We start from the raw sequence: 19,164 nt of genomic DNA, 5'->3' as shown, positions 1-19,164 counted from the left end.
AACGTCTCGTTATAATCAACACCTTCATCCTGTCGATTGCCATGAACAACCAAACGAGCCTTGAGACGTTCCACCTTGACTTGTCAGTGTACTTGATTTTGTACACCTAACCACTACCAATTGCTCTTTTACCGGGAGGAAGATCCTCAACGGTCTATGTGCCATTATGTTCTAGAGCATCAATCTCATCTTTCATAGTCTTATGCCAACCGACGTCTTTAACCGCCTCTTTGAATGAATACGGTTTCTTTCCCTTAGTGATCTTCGCCAAAAAACACCTATGTCTCATAGAAAAACGATTGTATTCAACATGACAAGCTATAGGTAAAGGTTTACCTGAGGAATGTGATTGAGGAGGGTTGACCATTAATGTAACAGGGTCTATATTTTAAGTGATGATTGTATGAGTAACATAATTCCGATGCCACGAAGGAGGTCGTTTTTCACGGTGACCACAACCCCAATTTTCCGACGAACTCCCCCTCAAAAAATTGGGCAAAATAAAAATATTTTTGTCGTTTATTTCTTGCTCTAGAACACTATTCGACCGTACTTGATCACTCGAAGTAGCATTTTACGGCGAAGCTCCACCACTCAAAACACCATCATCGCCCGTCAATTGCTGTTAGGCTGCCGCTGACTGAAGTGCGGACAGCCTGGTTAGGTCGGGCTCCCCAGACCAGGCTGGGATGTTGGATGCCCAACGCTGGCTGGCTGGGCACTGTCTTGCTGCTGCTGGCTGCCACTACTCTGGCCAGATGCCACTAGAATTCCAGCTGGCTGGGCGGTGGCCTTTGCTGGAAATTCCAGCGGGCTGGGCGGTGGCCTTTGCTGGAAATTCTAACGGCCTGCTAGTGAGCACTGGCCTGGTGGGGTGGGCTAGGCAGGCCATGCCACGGCCTGACTGTGGCTAGATAGGGCGCGTCGCGGCTAGGCTGTGGTGCGGACTGTTTCGGGCTCGTACCCCCCACACCCTCATCATACACACCAAAATCATCGTCCTCTCACACCGGCGGAGTCGCAAAATACTTTTCCCACAACAAATGTTGGTCATCCGAAAGAGACTCTAAATACAGGAATTTATCTTCAAAAAGTTATACATCCGGACTCACAAAAAATTCATTCGTCACCAAATCATAGAGACGCCAACCTTTCTTCCCGTGAGGATAACCAACAAAAATACACTTACGACTTCGAGAATCAAACTTGTCCTTAACTCGAGGACGATTCGCAACATAAGCAAGGCAACCAAAAACTCTCAGACTATCATAAGAAGGTGACTGACCAAATAAACAATCATGAGGAGTTTTACCTTTCAATATCGGAGTAGGTGTGTGATTAATGAGATGCACTATAGTCATAACACACTCGCCCCAAAAGTACTTGGGCAACTTTGCCTGAAAACAAAGAGCATGAGCCACATTTAAAATGTGATGATGCTTACACTCAACTCTACCATTCTGCTGAGCCGTGTAAACACACAACGTTTGATGCAAAATGCCCTGCTTTGCAAAGAACAACCCCAAACTCAGAAATTCTTGACCATTATCACTACGAACCACCTTCACCTTTCGGCCAAATTGAGTCTTAGCCATAGCACAAAACTCACGAAGCAACTGGGAAGCCTGATATTTACCTACCATCAAAAACACCCAAGTAGCACGAGAAAAATCATCAACAATGGTTAGGAAATAACGAGCATCTCAACTAGAAACAATCTTATTCGGACCCTAAATATCACAATGAACTAAATCAAAAATTCCAGATGTTTTATTCATACTTAACGGAAAAGAGTTTCGGGGTTGCTTCCCCATAACAAATGTCACAATCAAAAGAACAAACTGAGTTACTACTATGAGTACTACGACTACTATAAACTCCTGGAAGAGAGCTCACAACTTGCATTGACGGATGCTCGAGACGCCTATGCCATAAAAAACTTGCATCTGAAATAACTACTTTGATGGCCTGCAGATTTCGAGCACGAACCGGACTAAAAAATATAGACCCCATCACATTGGACCCCTGCTCTAATCAAGTTCCTCAAACTGCGGTCCTGAATAATGCATAGCTTGTCGGTGAACATAATAAAATAGCATTGTTTTTCTAACAATTGAGACACAGATAACAAGTGTCATTTAAGAGCAGGAACATATAAAGCATTATCAAGAGTTAAATTATCAGGCAAAATAACTTTTCCTTCCTTCATTGTCGTCGTGCTCTTCCCATTGGGAAAACCAACAGGCAAAGAGATGTCATGTAAATCGGTGAAAAGATCTCCATTGTCAATAAGCCAATCAGTGGAGTTATACGTACCAAGTTTATTACCATCTGATGAAGAACCAGACTTGGCACCCTTTACAATAGACATGAGTTCCTTCCATTGAGCATCAGAAATCGTAGGAACACTCCCAAGATCTGAATCAAATACCGGCTCATTATTACCGCGAGAGCTACCAACAGCACCAGCAACTCACCCTTGCCCTTACCAGACGACCGACCACCACGACCTCCACGCCCCCCACCCGGGAAGCCATGAAGCTCAAAACAATGGTCCTTATCATGACCAGACTTCTTACAATAAGTACACTCCATCCGTTTGGAAGTTCGATCGGAAGCCGTACCTATGCATTAAAACCAACAGTCGTAGAAGAAGAAGAGGTATCATGTGCCTTAGACATAGATTGCTTACGCTCATCATCAATAACCTTAGCATAAGCAGCATTCATGGAAGGAAAAGGATCACTCATCAACAAAGTGGAACCAACGGAACCAAACTTCTTAAGCTCCAAACCAAGACAAAATTGATCCAACAACTCATTCTCATGCAACTTAGCATATTCTTTTGCAGCGGAACAAGTACAAGAAGGCAATTTCACATAACTAGACAACAAATTCTACAATTATTCAATTCACCATGATAAACTGCAATAGATGACCTCTTTGCTTACAATCAGCAATATCATGTTTCAGTTGAAAAATAAGAGGACCGTTACCAAGAGAATAACGATCACGCAAATCATCCCACAAATTTTTAGCATCATCAGGAATAATAACAATAATAGAACAAATACTAACATTAAGAGTATTATAAATCCAAGCAACAACAGTGTTATTCACAATACCCCACTGACGATAATCCAGATGCTTGGGATCGGGTTGAACAATAGAACCATCAACAAACCCGAGCTTGCTATTAGACCGAAGATTGTTGCGAATTGACCTCGACCACTCTTCATAGTTGTCGACAGTAAGCAACACCAGACAAATCACCAATTGAGAACCTTCACTCGGATGAAGATAGTAATCGGTGAAAGGCTCATATGTAGGAGGAGGAGGTGTATTATCATCGCCACTAGCCATCACACTCGCAAATATGAGCAACCAAAAAAATAAAACAAAGGGGCAGCACACACGCACCACACTATGAGTAACACCACTAAGCGCATACCCCAAACAAACCACACACCTAACAGGCACACCACACAGCAAACGACAGCAGCACACATGCACGTACAACAGCACCACAAAGCACGTACAGCAGCACCACATAGCACGGTCAGCAGCACAGTACAACTCAGTGCACCACACAATAAACAGGCATAACAAACAAGCCACACACAACAAACGAGCAACATACCTCTACGGAGCACCACACCACATGAGCGCAGCACACACAAAATGCACCACACACTAGAGCAGCGCACCACACAGTACGCACAAAGGAATGGGCACCACACCAAACGAGCAGAAATTAGGAATTAAGAATCCCTAATTTTGGCCAAAAAAAGTTAATTAAGAAACAAAATTGATTTCGTGAAGAAAAAAAATTCAAAATTTTGAAGCCCTAATCTCACCAACAAATTGCAGAAAATAAATTTAGATGATGAAAAAACCAAGATCAAATAAAAAAATCTCTAGAAATTAGAGAGGTTGTGATAAAAAAAATTTTTTGTAATTAAGCGATTTTATTGATTGAAAAATCATCACTTATACACCCAAGTCCCAAAAGGGAGCAAACAAAAGCCTAAACAACCCTAGAAGAAGCCACCTATACAAACTTCTCTAAAAAATCCCTATCAAAAACTTTTATGTACTTAGAACTAAGACTTAACAATCTAGTCCTAATAGCAAACTTTATATTATTTACAATAACATGTATACAAGGAATCTTTAGATCCCAAATAGTTGTATTTCTTGCCTTCCATATCCAATAGATCACAGCTAGCAACCCTACTCTGATGATTCCTTTCTGAAATTTGGTCTTGCCTGCTTTATCTCTTCTTCTAGCTGCATTGAGAGTCTGACAGAACTCTTTTCCAGTTAAAACAGAAGTCACCTCCTGCAAAACCTTTGTGCTGTAACTGCATTTAAAAAACAGATGATCATGACTCTCTGCATGATCCCCACATAGTAAGCACTCAGTCAAAGTATTAGCCCCAAACTTGACCAGTCTGTCCCTTGTTACCAGTCTTCCCTGTGTAGCCAGCCAAGAGATGAATTGATGCTTTGGAATAGCCCATCTTTCCCAGACAAACTTGCTCCATCTGTCTTTTTCCTCAGCAGGTTTCATAAGAGCATAGGTTTTACTTATTTTGTAAGAATCCTGCCCAATCATCCTCATATCATACACATTACTCAAAGATTGCTTCACTTCACAAATTTTCTTCCAGTACCAGCTTGTGTCAGCAGCAGGCTGATACTCCAACCAGTTACTTCCTTTTATATAAACACTATTCACCCATCTCACCCACAAATTCTCTTTATTTTGAGCAATTGCCCAAGCATGTTTCCCAATAGCAGCTTTATTCCAAGTTTCAGCATCCCTAACACCCAAACCACCTTCACTTTTCAGCTTACAAACATTCTTCCAAGCTATATAAGCAGGTTTATTCTGTAAACTTCCATGCCAAAGGAAATTTCTACAAATAGCATTAATTTTTGTAAAAATAGCCTTAGGCAGGATCATAATTTGTGCCTAATATGAGTGTATACTCATTAAAACAGAATTGATGAGAACTAATCTGGCAGCAAAAGACATGTTCCTTGAGCTCCAAATCTTGATCCTTGCACACATTTTCTCAATCAAATGATCACAGTCCACAGCAGACAGTCTCTTAGAACAAATAGGCACACCCAAGTATCTAAAAGGAAGTTTGCCTTCCGTAAAACCAGTCATGTCCAGAATCTTCTTCACAATTGCACTCTGAATACCAACACAACACACATTAGTCTTCTCTGCACTAGCTTTTAACCCAGTAGCATTAAAGAAAGCTTTGAACCCTTTCATCATCAACTTCACAGATTGAACATCACCCTTACAGCAAAGAATCAAATCATCAGCAAAACATAAATGGGTAAGCCCTACAGGTTTGCATCTAGGGTGAAAATTAAACCCAGGATGAATGCTGACAACTCTCAAAATTCTAGAGAGATACTCAACACATAGCATAAGCAGCAGAGGTGACAAAGGATCACCCTGTCTCAAGCCTCTTTTTGAGCCAAAAAAGCCATGCAGGGAACCATTTATCATCAAAGAGAACCTTAGGGATCTGACACAAACCATAATGAGCTTAATGAAATGAGCAAGAAACTGTAAAGCTTTCATCATTTCCTCCATAAAGTCCCATTCTATAGTATCATAAGCTTTCATGATATCCAGTTTGATAAGACAACTAGGAGAGGCAGCTTTCCTGCTGTACATTCTCACAAGATCCTGACAAATCATAATGCTGTGCACAATATATCTACTATGCACAAAGGCACTTTGATTCTCAGCTATTATCTCAGGAAGCACTTTCTTCAATCTTTTACACAAGACTTTTGCTATGCATTTATAAACCACATTGCAGTAAGAAATTGGTCTAAATTCCTTGACATTCACAGGACATTTAATCTTAGGAATCAAGGTTATAGAGGTAGTATTGATCTCCTTCAGAAGCTTCCCTGTCTTCTGAAAATTCAAAACAGCTCTGCTAATATCAGAACCCACTATGTCCCAGCATTCTTTGAAAAAATTGCTCCCAAAACCATCTGGCCCCGGGGCTTTGTCTTCATCAATGCCAAACATAGCTGCTTTCACCTCCTCCTTGTTGAAGGGAGCTGACAGCATAGTCTCCTGCTCCTCAGTTACCAAAGGGCCTTGCTTAACAATATGTTCATTAACTGTCTTCCTTGTTACAACTATTTTACCCAACAAAAAATCATAATACTCAAGAAAAGCTTTAGGGATATCTTCTGACTTTTCTCCATTCATATCCTGAATAGTATAAATCCTATCCTAAATCTGTCTTTTATTCAAGGACCTATGAAACAGTCTTGTGTTCTGATCACCTGCAATAATCCAGTCAACTTTTGCTTTCTGTCTCAAATAAGAATTATAGTCATCTTGAGCTGTAACCATTAGATCCCTAGCTATCATCTCTTTTTCCCTTAACTCCATATTCCTTGGATCCATGTGAAGATCTGACTGACATTTTTCAAGCTTAAGTTTTGCCACATTATACTGAATTTCTACATTCATGCCACCATTCTTATTTTTATCCACAAGCATCTTCTTTACTTGTTTAAGCTTTTGAACTACACCATACATCATGGTGCCCTTGACCTCATTCTTCCATACCTGCTTCACATTATCCTTGAAATCATGCTTCTTACTCCACAAATTAAAGTATCTAAAAGGTTTCTTGCCCTCTCTTTGATCTGGGAAGACAAAAATTACTCCAGGACAATGATCAAAATCACATTCATTATGATAGTACATTTCAGCATGCTTGAACATATCAGTCCATTTATCATTCACCATACCCCTATCTATCTTTGAAAAAACTCTTGCTGCTCCTTCTTGTTTATTGTTCCAGGTAAAGTGATTACCCCCATATTTCATATCATACAAATTACAGTCATCAACACAATTTCTGAAGTCTGCAATCTCATTCATAGTTACAGCAGCCCCAATTCTCTCATCCACTTCCAGGACACAATTGAAATCCCCCAAAGCAATCCATGCCCCATCAATCTTCCCACTTAGAATTCTGAGATCATTCCATAACACATCCCTTTCAGCTTTAGTGTTATAGGCATATATAAAGGTACAGTGAAAACCCTTAGACATTCCTTTAGGATTCACAATACAGTGAATAAGCTTACTAGAACACATTATGATGTTCACATCAAAGGATTGAGATTTCCAAGCAACCACTATCCTCCCTTTATCTACAACACTATTATTACAAGTGAAATTCCAACCATAAAAAACCCCTAAATACAGGTTTCCCATGTTTTGAGACTTCACTTTTGTCTCCAGGAGCCCAACTAAACCACAATTTTAAGCAACCAGAAATTGCTTAATCTTTTTATGCTTGCTGGTCAAGTTGGCTCCCGTTACATTCAAAGCTACAATTCTATCCATTGCTGTCAGAGGTCTTTCCAACCTCTGCAACAATGGTCTTCCCTGCATCATCATCCAGAAGTAGCTCTAGTCTGTCCTGCACCCTGTCATCATCACAGTTCTCCAGAGCAGCAAAAGTATTACTGATTACTACTTTTGAAGCAGATTCATGTGACTTCCTTGCAGATTTTATCACTCCCTAGAACTCAACTTCTTTGTCCTGTTCCCGTTCAACTGGAATGACCTCCTTAGTAACTAGTTTGTCTGTCTTTGGCTTTGGCTCCATAATCTTCTTCTTATCCTTTGGAACCCATATTTTCTTCTTCTTACCTTTACAGGCCTCAGCTGTATGCCCCAGTTTCTTGCACAAAGTACATAATACTGGCCTTCATTCATACTTCAGATTGATCACCACTTCACAATCTTTCTCATTCACAAAACTTATGCTATCTGGTAATGACTGGTCTACCCCACTTCTAGCATTACCCTAGCATATTGCAATTTTTCTCTCTTAACAGTGGCTTGATCCATCTTCACCCAATTTCCCACATTACCAACAATCTTTCTCAAGGATTTCTCCCCCCAATACTTCAAATCCAGATTCTGTATCTGAATCCAAACTGGGATGATCTTAAATTCCTCCTACGAGATTGTCATATTTGGGTCCCAAGGTTTCAAGAAGAAAAGTTTGTTATCGAAAAAAATTCTAGGCCCAAGTAGAACCTTATCCCTGTTTTCCATTGTTAAGAATCTAACTATATGAAGATACCCTTGTCTTTCATGGCTACTTTATCAACCCCCAAATTCCTCCAGATTCGCCTAAAAAACCCTTCTACCACAGAAATTGGAGGATTTGCCCCACAAATATAGCAAACAATCGATGAATTCCAGAAATCAATTTCTTCTTGAATATCATCTATATCAATTTTAATGCTATTAACATTTGAATTAGCATCAACAACATTATTCTCAGTAATTATATCATCATGCAACTCAACTACATCATCAAAATTACTTTGCAGATTCTTAGAAGCAGATTTTGCATGAAAAACAGAGGGTTGAAAATCTGGGTTACCTTGCATGTTCTATTTGATCTTCGAGCTAGCTTTAATTGCACTAACCCAGTCCGAAAATGTCAGTCTAACCCTTTCCTGTTGTTCAAAATCCCCCATTGATGCTTCCGGTGAAAGAATTTGATCCTCCATGAACTTTTCGATTTCTGGGTCTACACATCCATCCACCATTAAAGCACAATTATTGCCTTTTTCCTTGTTTTTCTTCACATTCTTATGTTTCTGAGTGTATTTCTGTTTATTCTGAACAATTTCCGAGGAAGATTGAGTCCGTGTACCCACTGCCATGGCTGCCCAAGCTCACGCGCTTGAGCAAGGACCACGCGCTCTTTCTCTCTCCAGAAAAAATTCTTCCTGTGATACCATGTTAAACTCAAGAAATATTAGAGAAAACGGCTTAGCCTTTGCATTGATAATAATCACATATAATCACATATATATACACAATACAATAGGAAACCTAATTAGCCTAAAACTCCTAACAAGATAAAATTAACATAAATATAACCAAATCAACTCTAATAACAAGGAACCAAACATTAAATTAGAATTTATAATTGATCAAAAATTGATTTAATAGATTATGATTCGACTTTATTTCAACATTAAAGATAGTAATTATCACCATTTTAAGATGTTTTTAGTTCAAAAATATTAATCATTATATTTCCAAAAAAATAAAATTGTTAATATAATCTTAGATAAGTTTTAATAAGTTCATACACTAACTTTCAAAATGTAAAAATAAGTTTTTATTTTTTTTTATTCATCAATTATTTCTCCTTTTTCTTTAGAACCTCAATTAGATTTTTGGCTATTTTTGGGTTTGTAATCCTTTTATTCTATTAATAATTTGTTAAATTTGTTATTTCAATAATTTGTATCATAAGACAGATTAGTTTCTTTATATATAATGAGAATAGAGGTAATAATTAATACTAAGGAGAAACATACGATATCAATACAAATAGGCCAGGCTTTTTAGTAAAATCATAGACATTGACACATAGTCCACAGTACAATATAACTTATTGAGAGTTCAAAGAGAAGTAAGATTGCATATACAAAAATAAAATGTTGTAAATTCTAGAACAAATGTGCGTTCAAATAGTATACTTTCAAGTTGCAAATGCGGTATATAAAAAAATCAAAATACTATACAACAACCACATACAACAATGGTTACAACTCTTATGTTGAATTTAAACAATTGGTACTTCCACGGTTCCACCATGCATCCTACTCAACTCTTCTTCTCTTCTCTTCACCAATGTCATCACTTTTTTATCACTTGTTCCAACCTAATCTTTCTCATTTTCTCTTCCTTAACTGTCAATATTTTGTTAACATTTACGCTTATTAATATCATGCCATTGTTTGAAGATCTATGTTTCTATGAACAAGGATTGAAGTTTATTTTTTTTAAAAATAAATAAAAAAAATTAGAAAATAACACCACAAAATAACTCAAATTTTGATTATAACACCACAAAATAAAAAATAAATAAATAAATTTTATTATAACACCACAAAAAAAAAACAAAAAAAAACAAAAAATTTGGTTTCACCATCACTTAACTTTACCATCCAAAAAAACCGTTAAGTCGGTCCCACACAGTACATGTGTCAATCATCTACTGGATAGAAAAAAAAATTTAAAAAAGAAAAATAATTAAAAAAAAAAAAAAAAAAAAAACCCTAAAATGCTAACCCAGCCATCAGGCCACCTCCACCACCGGCGCCGGTTATCACCGTCGAGCCCTAGAACCCCTAAGCCTCCGAAATAGTCGTCAATCTACCGTCACCCATACCAGCCCCTAAACCGCCGCCCCTCCGAAACCATCGCCGATCCGCCTTCATCTATACCCAGCCCCTGAACCTCCGAGCCTTCGAAACTGTAGACACCTAAAAATGTCTCCCCAAAACCAAACCCGATGATGAACAACCTTTCACCGCCATTATTGGTCGGATTGAGTATTTAATCTTTGAAGTTCTTAAATCCATATATACATTTCATAAACAAACCAATTCCTAGCCCATTTCCCCAAAACGTCACTTATTTTCCTCTTTTCATGCCATTAAACCCAAAATAATTCATTTCGTGTCCTTTAAAATCAATCATTTCGTGTCCTTTTTATAAAAACGTTTATTCCATTTTATTTTGGTCCATAATTTATGTCCAATGATTAAATATTTGGATGGTTCTTGAAAAGAGCTTTCCAACGATATATTATAAGCCCAAATCCGAGTTATAACGAATAAGTTATGGTCAAAATATTAAACTGAATCCAAACCGAACCTAAGCCCAACTTACCTACGACCCAATGATCATGTGGAGGGTCCAAATTATTTAATCCCATTCCTAAACCAATTAGGATTAATTAGAAGCTTCTATAAGTTTCTATATTATCTTAATAATCCTTTTTGAAAAGATAAGATTAAATAGTTTGAAATTGAATAAAACTCCTTTTTTTTAAAGTCCTAATTCTATTCGAATTGAAAGACGTTCAAAGATAGTCAAATATGATTTCCGTGCCTCATATTTTTTTATCCAAATCTTATATGGTTGTATATCCCTTGAAATTATCTTTTCAATGATATATTATAATATTAATTCCGAGCTATAACGGAAAAGATATGAATAAAATATCAAACTCTATTCAAAACTAACACCGTCTTACTATTTCGGCCATATCTTTATTTCTACATAATATTTTAATCTGATTCTAATTGGGTTAGAAATTATACTTCAAGAGCTTTCCAACGATATCTTATTTATCTTATTCCGATTTCTGGATCAAAAGATATGATAAAAACAAAAACCGTAAAACTGTTGTCTATCGAGTTTTATTCCGATTTAATTCGGATCTTATCTTGTTTTTTCGACCCTTCTTTTTTCTCTATAAATAGAGGTCATATCTCCCCTTTTTCAATCATCAACAAGATTGATCATCAAAATAATTCTCTTCTCCCTCTTTAGCCTAAATACTAGCTACCCTATTCTCTCAAAATACTTCCCCTAATTAAGCACTCCAAGGAGTTCATACAACACCCAAAGTTCTATACTTAAACCAAGGCGTGAAAGGTATAATTAACTGAGGGTTTGGACCAAATTAAATCAACTCTACTTTAATTTAATTGTTTCAATTTGATTTATATTTTTTTATTGAAGTTACTAACAGTTTATTCATGATGTAGCAATTCAAGAAAACGCGGAAAGTGAGTAATTGATTCACTTAATTACTCTTATTTTAATATTGCTAGTATCATGATTAGGTTTATTTATATTTGATTTGACTAGCAATTTATTGTTAAATTTCTTTCAATATTAATTTTTTTTCTATTATTGGTATGATCACCATATTGCATGTTAAAGGGAATATGTAATTGAAAATCACGCCTAATAAGATAATTTGGACAACTGGTTTAGGTTCCTTTTAATCTTGTTGTTTAATCAAGTGATCACAATATCTTAGAATTATATGTTGCATTAATATTCAACCAATTTAGCCTAATAATAGTTTGGAGCAAATTGAATCTTTGTTTGTATGCCTTTGAGATTGCAGGAATCACTTTTCACTATAAGAATCGAGTAGAGGCCAATACGGGCAAATGTGACTCCATGACTCACTTCGTACCATCATCCCCGATCCTCCTTTCGTGGTTCCGAACCATATGGAGTTAGTAATCTCATGGATTATGAATGGGGTGTAACCTTCATGGGTCAATCGTTGTTGCCTATCGTTGTCCCTTTATTCGTGGTTGCCTTTTATGATCTGTGAACGGTTTACAAATTCCTTAAAAACTTGTTGGCGGCTTCCTAATTTCCTTGTCCCTAATCGTATATGTCAATTCCCACTTCCTATGAGTCCCAAGCATATTCACACATGCTTAATGTAGGCGCCCTTCAAACGACGCCTACGGAAACCATCGCCGATCCGTCGTAACACTAACCTAAATCGGCCGAAACCCCAACCCACACCGTTGTCGAACCACCGAAACTCCAACCTACACCCATACCCAAACCCACAAACCGCCCTACTCCTCTCACTCATCTCACCCTCACCTTAACCCAAACCCATGCCCAGAAACCAAATCGGGGCTGAGGCTATCAGGTTAGGGTACGGTTGGGCTTGTTTCAACTTGTTGATGGTTGTCGGTTGGCTGGTTTCATCTGTCAGGGGTGGTCGGCTGGGATTGGGTGGCGGCGGTGGAGGCTGGGTCAGTGTTGACGGCGGTGGGAATCCGCGCCGGTGGTGGCTGGATTAGATTTTAGGTAGAGGTGATCATAAATGGGCAGGGCCTATACTTCATTTGTTGTCCAACGGGCTTATTGTAGCTAACCCGATCACTTTTATGTGGGCTTGATAAATTGTCCAAGCCCGCTCTATTAACAGGCAGGGCTTCCCTGCGAGCTCACGGGCCTAAAATATTTGTTTTACATATATCTAACACTTATTAATCTTTAATTGTTAAAAATAATACAAACTTGGAGCAGTCCGCCAAAAATAAGTCAAACTTTTAATTATTTTTGAATAATACAAACTTTGAGGGGTATCCGCTTTAAACAAGTTAAAACCGATTAGTTACCTCATGAACAAATTATATGAAACATGTGACATTTTATTATTTTTTAAAAACTATTTAACAACTTTATAAGATAAAATAAATAAAATAACCGGCTAAATAAGTCGTAGGTAAAATAATTTGTTTAAAGCGAATATCCCTCAAAGTTTGTATTATTTAGAAATAATTAAAAGATTGACTTGGTTTTAGCGGACCGCTTAAAGTTTGTATTATTTTTGACAATTTTTCCTTTATCATTTACTTATGTTAATATTATTTTGATTTAGTTATCTTAAAAATTTCTTGATCACTAATGATATTAGAAAAAAAAAGAAAAAAAAAAAAAAAACATATTTAACTTGTGACATATGTTAGTGAAAAATAAGAAAGAATGAACTTTTTTTAATACAAGTATAATGATAAAATATAAAATTGAAATAAATAGTTGTAGCTAGTAATAGCTTGGAGTCCAATATAATCTCTTTGTATTTATTTTCTAAAATATACTACATATTCAACTAACTAAAAAATCATTAAACTATTAGTTTTTGAAATAATCGGGTTGGGCGGGCTAGCCCATTGTACATATTGTCTTGTCCATGTCCGCCCATTTATATTAATGGGCCGAGCCTAGCCCGCCCAAATTTTCAATTTTTTCCAAAATGGTTGTCCAAGCCCGCTTATTTTGCGGGACGAGTTGGGCAAGCTTAGCGAGTTGACCGTCCATGTACAGCTCTAATTGAGGGTTCTTTTTGTTTTTGTTTTTTTTAATTTTCTTTTTTTTAATCCAATAAATGATTGACACGTGTACAATATGGGGCCTACTAACGGTTTTTTTGATGGCAAAGTTAAATGACAGTAAAATCAATTTTTTGGTTTTTTTTTTATGGTGTTATAATAAAAAAAAATTTAAAATTTGTGGTGTTATAATCAAATTTGTGTGATTTTTGTGGTGTTATTTTCTAAAAAAATCCAAAAAAAAAAAAAAAAAACCCTAATTATTTCATTTCAAAAAAAAAAAATTTATGGGTATTCCATTACAAAAGATGCTATGCTACTATTGTTTTTTCATTTTATTTCTTTTATGCAAACGAGGGGCTAAGCCCCGATAAAGAATTATGGTCAAATTTGTATTATGATGTTATTACTTACAAGTATTCATGTTACATTAAAAATTTACAAGTCCATTGCCAATGTATTTTCAAAAAAGTTCAAACATGGGCATTTTTTACCTGCCTCATATTAATTTCAAAATTTACTAATTTAAGAAGGAAATTCCCTTACCTCGGTTTGATTGTGTAGCTAGATTGGCTAATGTGTGAAAAATGTGTTTATTAGGGTTTTTCTCCTTACAAAAAAATTAATAAAACTATGTAATCAATATTGGTACGGATGTATATATAATACAAAAGTCCTATGAAATATAGTTATGCTGATACTTGGACATCAATATCAATATCAATATCAATATCAATCAATATATATATTAAAACTGATGGCAAGACATGATGTTTTGCCATGTGTCAACAATTTTGCCATTTGGCATATGATGTGTCGTCGCCAAATCATATCATATCATTAATTATTGAAAAACTTTATGCATTAACTTTCATGTATTAGTGTTGAGTTTAATTGATAAACTCTTCATATGCATAACAATTTCCCTTGAATTGGACTGTAAATCCTAATAATTACATAATTACATAATACAGTAATAAAGTTTGTAAGAAATTAAACATTAATCCATTTTTTTTGTGCATTAACTCATAAAATTGTAATTATATATATATATATATATATATATATATACCTACCTTATAAAAAGTAGAAGTTGTTCTTATGAATAGTGCACGGACTTTTATGCCCTTCAAAATATTATTTTACCTTTGTACTCCTATTTACCCTTCAAAATGTATTTTACCTTTGTACCCTTATTTGTAATTTTGTACTCCAACAGTCCAACTTCAAATTGTTCTTACCCGTCTACATTTTCTTACACATTTGAGCTTTCTCTCCTCCTCTCCATGGCTCCATCTCTTGAAAGCTTTTAACTTTCTCTCTCCACACTATCATTGCCATTTCCAAGTACTAAATTCCACATCTTTGTTCACCACCTTCCCAAAATTCCCAAATCAAAATTGTGGCAAAAAAAAAAAAATTGACAATACCAATATATAGCGGTTGTTTAATATTGTTAGCCTCTGTGATGGATTAGGAATTGGTCGTTTCGGTTTCATCATTGATGATTCTTTTTCTATTTCGTATTGTACACCACAATTAAGTAATGCTAATATCAACACTACGAAAATAAACAAACAACAATTCTAACATTTGTTCCTTTTCTGCATTATCATTGAAAAACCTAAGAATTATATTCTACAGTGACTCTACATAGTATTTCAATTAAAAGAATCACCATATACAAATAGTAAAATAAAGATTTTTTTCAATATACGAGATATTTCACACATAACATTCAACTTAACACGACTACAAACAAACAATGCCTAAGCAATAGAAATACTACCTCCGGTTCAATGTACTCGCAACAAAGGGGTATTATTTGTGAAACATAAAATATTCTTTTGTTGCGAGTAAATTGAACCAGAGGTAGTATATTCCTTTGCCAGTTTTTTATTCCTCCATGTGAAGTGCAAACACAAGACAAGTAAAATTAAGTTGCAAAGACTAGCCATTCCGCGCGCGTTAGCTGCCCTAGTATATATTAAAGTTCGATTAAAGTAATAAATTTATAATGACCCGGGGCATCGCCCGGGCCAATAACTAGTTTTTATTTAATTTCATGAGAATTGTAACCAACCAAGAGGGATATTTTTACTTCTGTGAAGGTTTTATTTCATCCCATTTTAACTATTTTGTGTCAATCAAACAACTTGTCATATACAAAGTACTATACTTAAAGGTTCGATTTGAAGAAAATTCAAGAAGCCTTTTTGGAGAGGAAGGAGTTAATTCTCAGAGCACTAATTCCAGTAAGCAAGAGAGGTGCATTGCGTGGACTTATCCACCAGCAGGGTGGTACGTTCTCAACTCTGATGGAGCAGCTAAAGGGTCTCCAGGGCAGGCTGGTGGAGGAGCTATCATCCGAGACAGCATGGGCAGATTTATCTCAGCAATTTCAATGAACTATGGACGTTGTTCTGCCTATCGAGCTGAAGCTATGGCTCTGAAAAGAGGCATTGAGCTAGCACGGAATCTACATATAAGCAAACTCGTGATCCAACTTGATAATCTAGCATGTGTGCAAGCTATGAATTCTGATGCTTTAAGCAGTGGTGAGTGTGCTCACTTCATTAATTCATGTCGTTCGTTAATAAATGAAACCGATTGGGAAGTGAAGGTGGTTCATGTTTTTCGCGAGGGGAACCGAGCCGCGAATTGGCTAGCTAATCGGGGAGTGGATCAATCTACTGGTCTTATTATCCTAGGTAGTGTTCCTTTGGAACTTGGTAGGATTTTGGAGGAAGATGTAAGGGGCGTGGCTTTCCCACGGCTCATACCTCCTGCCTAGACTAGTTTGATTAGGTTGTTGTTTATTTTCTTTTTATCTTTGGAATTTTTCCTCATTTGCAAAAAAAAAAAAAAAAAAAAAAAAAAAAAAAAAAAAAAACAAAGTACTATACGTCTATACGTACGTTTTTGTTATTAAACTTTCAATTTTCCTACTATACACAAAATGAATTAGATATCTAGCAGTACAGCGAAAGTTGCTATACTCCTAATTCCTAAGAGTCTGATCGAACAAATAATGATGAACTAGTTATTGGCCCGGGTGATGCAATGCCCCGGTTTATTAAAAAAAATTTATTTTAATTGAATTATATATATTTTGGCTTGTTTGTCATTGAAAGCTTAAGAGCTTTTTTTTTAATATGATAGCTTAAATAGTTAGTTGTTTGTATGAGGTGGTTTGACCCTCCATATAGGGTAAATGATAAATCAATCCAATGTGAAAAAAAAAATGTAATTGATAAATCAAATATGTATAAATGTCAATATATATACTACGAGTACTCCATAATGCTCCCTAAAAAATTACTCTATAATTACAATTGTAATATATATAAATCAAAACTTTTACTCTATAATTATAATCTTATGAATTAATGTCCCCTCAAAAAAAAAAAATCTTATGAATTAATGCATAAAAATATGGAGTAATGTTTAGTTTCTTACAAATTTTATTATTATGCAATTATTAAGGAGTTACATTCCAAGCTAAGGAAATTTAAATAGAGTGTTACGTATATGAAGAGTTTTTCAATTAAACAAAACATTAATATATAGAGGTTATGCATATATTGAGTTTTCAATCATTAATGAATTTGTATGATGTGACGTCACAATATATGTCAAATGGCAAAATTGGTGACACATGGCAAAATAGCATGTCTTGCCATGGGTTTTAATACGGAGTAATATATATTGATTGATATTGATAAGTTTGAATTTATTTAAACTCTGGTTTTATTTATTTGCTACTTTTGTTGGATTTTGAATAAGGGCCTTAATGGTTCCAATTTGTAATACTTAATTTGGTTTCATTCATTGGTTTTGAAACTTATTTATATAACTGATTTAGTTTTTGCGCATATACAAATTACTATACGTACTTTTTTTGTTAATAAACTTTCAATTTTCCTCCTATACACAAAATGAATTAGATATCTAGCAGAAAAGTGAAAGTTGTTATACTCCTAATTCCTAAGAGTCTGATCGAACAAATAATGATGAATGGTTGTTTTATTGAAAAGGTTTTTTATTTTTTTTTTAAACAAGTTTAATTGAAAAGTTAGTTGAACTAACAAAGGAGTCTTGGACTAGTGGCCATTGGCTAATAGGATAATAATGTTATTAATTAGAGATTGGACTTAAAGTACTTAACAATTGTTTTAGGCATTTAGGATTGGATTTCTTCTTATATTCAAATCATTGGGCCTGTGTACCAAAGTACGAATATGGAAGAAGTGAAATGGTCCATGAAGCTTAAACTACGTGCTTATTTTATAAATACAAGTATAAACTATGGACTTTTTTAAGCATGTTGAGGGCCTTTGTTTTTTTTTGGACAAAGAAAACTAACAAAAGAATAGACTAGAAAGTAAAATAAAGCAAATCTCTACGCCTAGCAGCCACAGCAAGATAATGAGCATCAGCAATTGAAGTCCTTGCGACCTTCCGAATAAGCATGTTGATGGTTAAATACAAGTAATTGTTTATTCATAATTTCAATCGAAATTAATATGGTGATATCATTGAGTATAATCTCTTATTCCATGAAATGTATGAAGTATAATCTCTTGTTGATATCAAAAACTTCATTTGTGTGGACAATTAGATAGTTAAGAGGTATGAGTGAAGAGGCGGTGCAAAAATATAGTCAAAGTTGGAATAACATAATTTAAATTGAATGACTCAGTAATAAAAAAAATATCTTAAATTAATTCAATTGGACATATCGTTTGTCACCTTTAGCAAACAATATCAATATTAGAGGTGAGCATGTCAAACTAGGTCGAACATTCTTTTTTTTCTCACTGTCGCTTAAAGTTGGACATGTATTGTGTTCGACGCTATTGATACATGACAAAGCAAACCTTGAGCACGACTAATTTAGTGTGGTACCTTCTTATTTGTTAATCCCTATATATATATACTTCGTACATATTTACAAGCATAATTTTTATTTTAAAGAGAAAAATGATCATAGAAAAAGTTTTACTGGATCCCAATTCACCAAAATATTTACTTTTACTTCTAGCGAATTTGTCAAACTCATAAAGTAATTGATATAATGATTGTAGACCACGGCTTAAATTATTATGTTCAACTCTGGTGTAGTGTGTCATATTGGGTCCATTCAAGGGGTAACCTAACCCAATGCAATTTTAATTTTACATCACTAATCCATTTTCGTTGGTTACAATTTACAAGTGTTAAAACCCTTATATGGATGTTATATTCTAGTCATGATAGAAGACTATCTTAACATTAGGGATGACAGTGAATCTGGTCAAATGAGAGACCCACCCCATCCCCGCTTCAGTGGGGCAGGGATGGAGAGAGGTTTGGCGGGTGATAGGTCGGGAATGTGTATAAAAAATGTATCGCCAT

General features: G+C 35.5%; 3 protein-coding genes across 3 annotated transcripts; all 3 read right to left on the bottom strand.

The window, feature by feature from the left end:
• Window positions 1-2,624: 2,624 nt before the first annotated feature.
• Window positions 2,625-3,363, bottom strand: LOC145633032 (uncharacterized). The gene is made up of 2 exons (XM_081685339.1): window positions 2,927-3,363; window positions 2,625-2,883 (listed from the first exon to the last, which is right to left on the bottom strand). Exons 1-2 carry the CDS (start codon window positions 3,361-3,363, stop codon window positions 2,625-2,627), a joined length of 696 nt encoding a protein of 231 aa, XP_081541465.1.
• Window positions 3,364-4,051: 688 nt separating this feature from the next.
• Window positions 4,052-4,969, bottom strand: LOC145633031 (uncharacterized). The gene has a single exon (XM_081685338.1). It carries the CDS (start codon window positions 4,967-4,969, stop codon window positions 4,052-4,054), a length of 918 nt encoding a protein of 305 aa, XP_081541464.1.
• A 1,311-nt stretch (window positions 4,970-6,280) lies between these two features.
• Window positions 6,281-7,279, bottom strand: LOC145633030 (uncharacterized). Its single transcript, XM_081685336.1, has one exon. The coding sequence runs from the start codon at window positions 7,277-7,279 to the stop codon at window positions 6,281-6,283; it is 999 nt and encodes a 332-aa protein (XP_081541462.1).
• Between the last annotated feature and the right edge of the window lie 11,885 nt (window positions 7,280-19,164).

This window comes from Chenopodium album, chromosome 5, assembly GCF_948465745.1.
Source record: "Chenopodium album chromosome 5, dcCheAlbu1.1, whole genome shotgun sequence".
Taxonomy (NCBI): Eukaryota; Viridiplantae; Streptophyta; class Magnoliopsida; order Caryophyllales; family Amaranthaceae; genus Chenopodium; species Chenopodium album.
Note: the sequence above shows the minus strand (reverse complement) of the source record. Positions and strands in the feature narration are given on the sequence as shown.

Bases quoted from the DNA above. Each gene is read 5' to 3' on its own strand.
- LOC145633032 (XM_081685339.1), bottom strand. From the start codon at position 3,363: ATGGCTAGTGGCGATGATAATACACCTCCTCCTCCTACATATGAGCCT. The intron at 2,884-2,926 runs GTTTATCATGGT...TTTGTTGTCTAG, and splicing joins CAAAGAGGTCATCTATTGCA to TTATGTGAAATTGCCTTCTT.
- LOC145633031 (XM_081685338.1), bottom strand. From the start codon at position 4,969: ATGATCCTGCCTAAGGCTATTTTTACAAAAATTAATGCTATTTGTAGA.
- LOC145633030 (XM_081685336.1), bottom strand. From the start codon at position 7,279: ATGGGAAACCTGTATTTAGGGGTTTTTTATGGTTGGAATTTCACTTGT.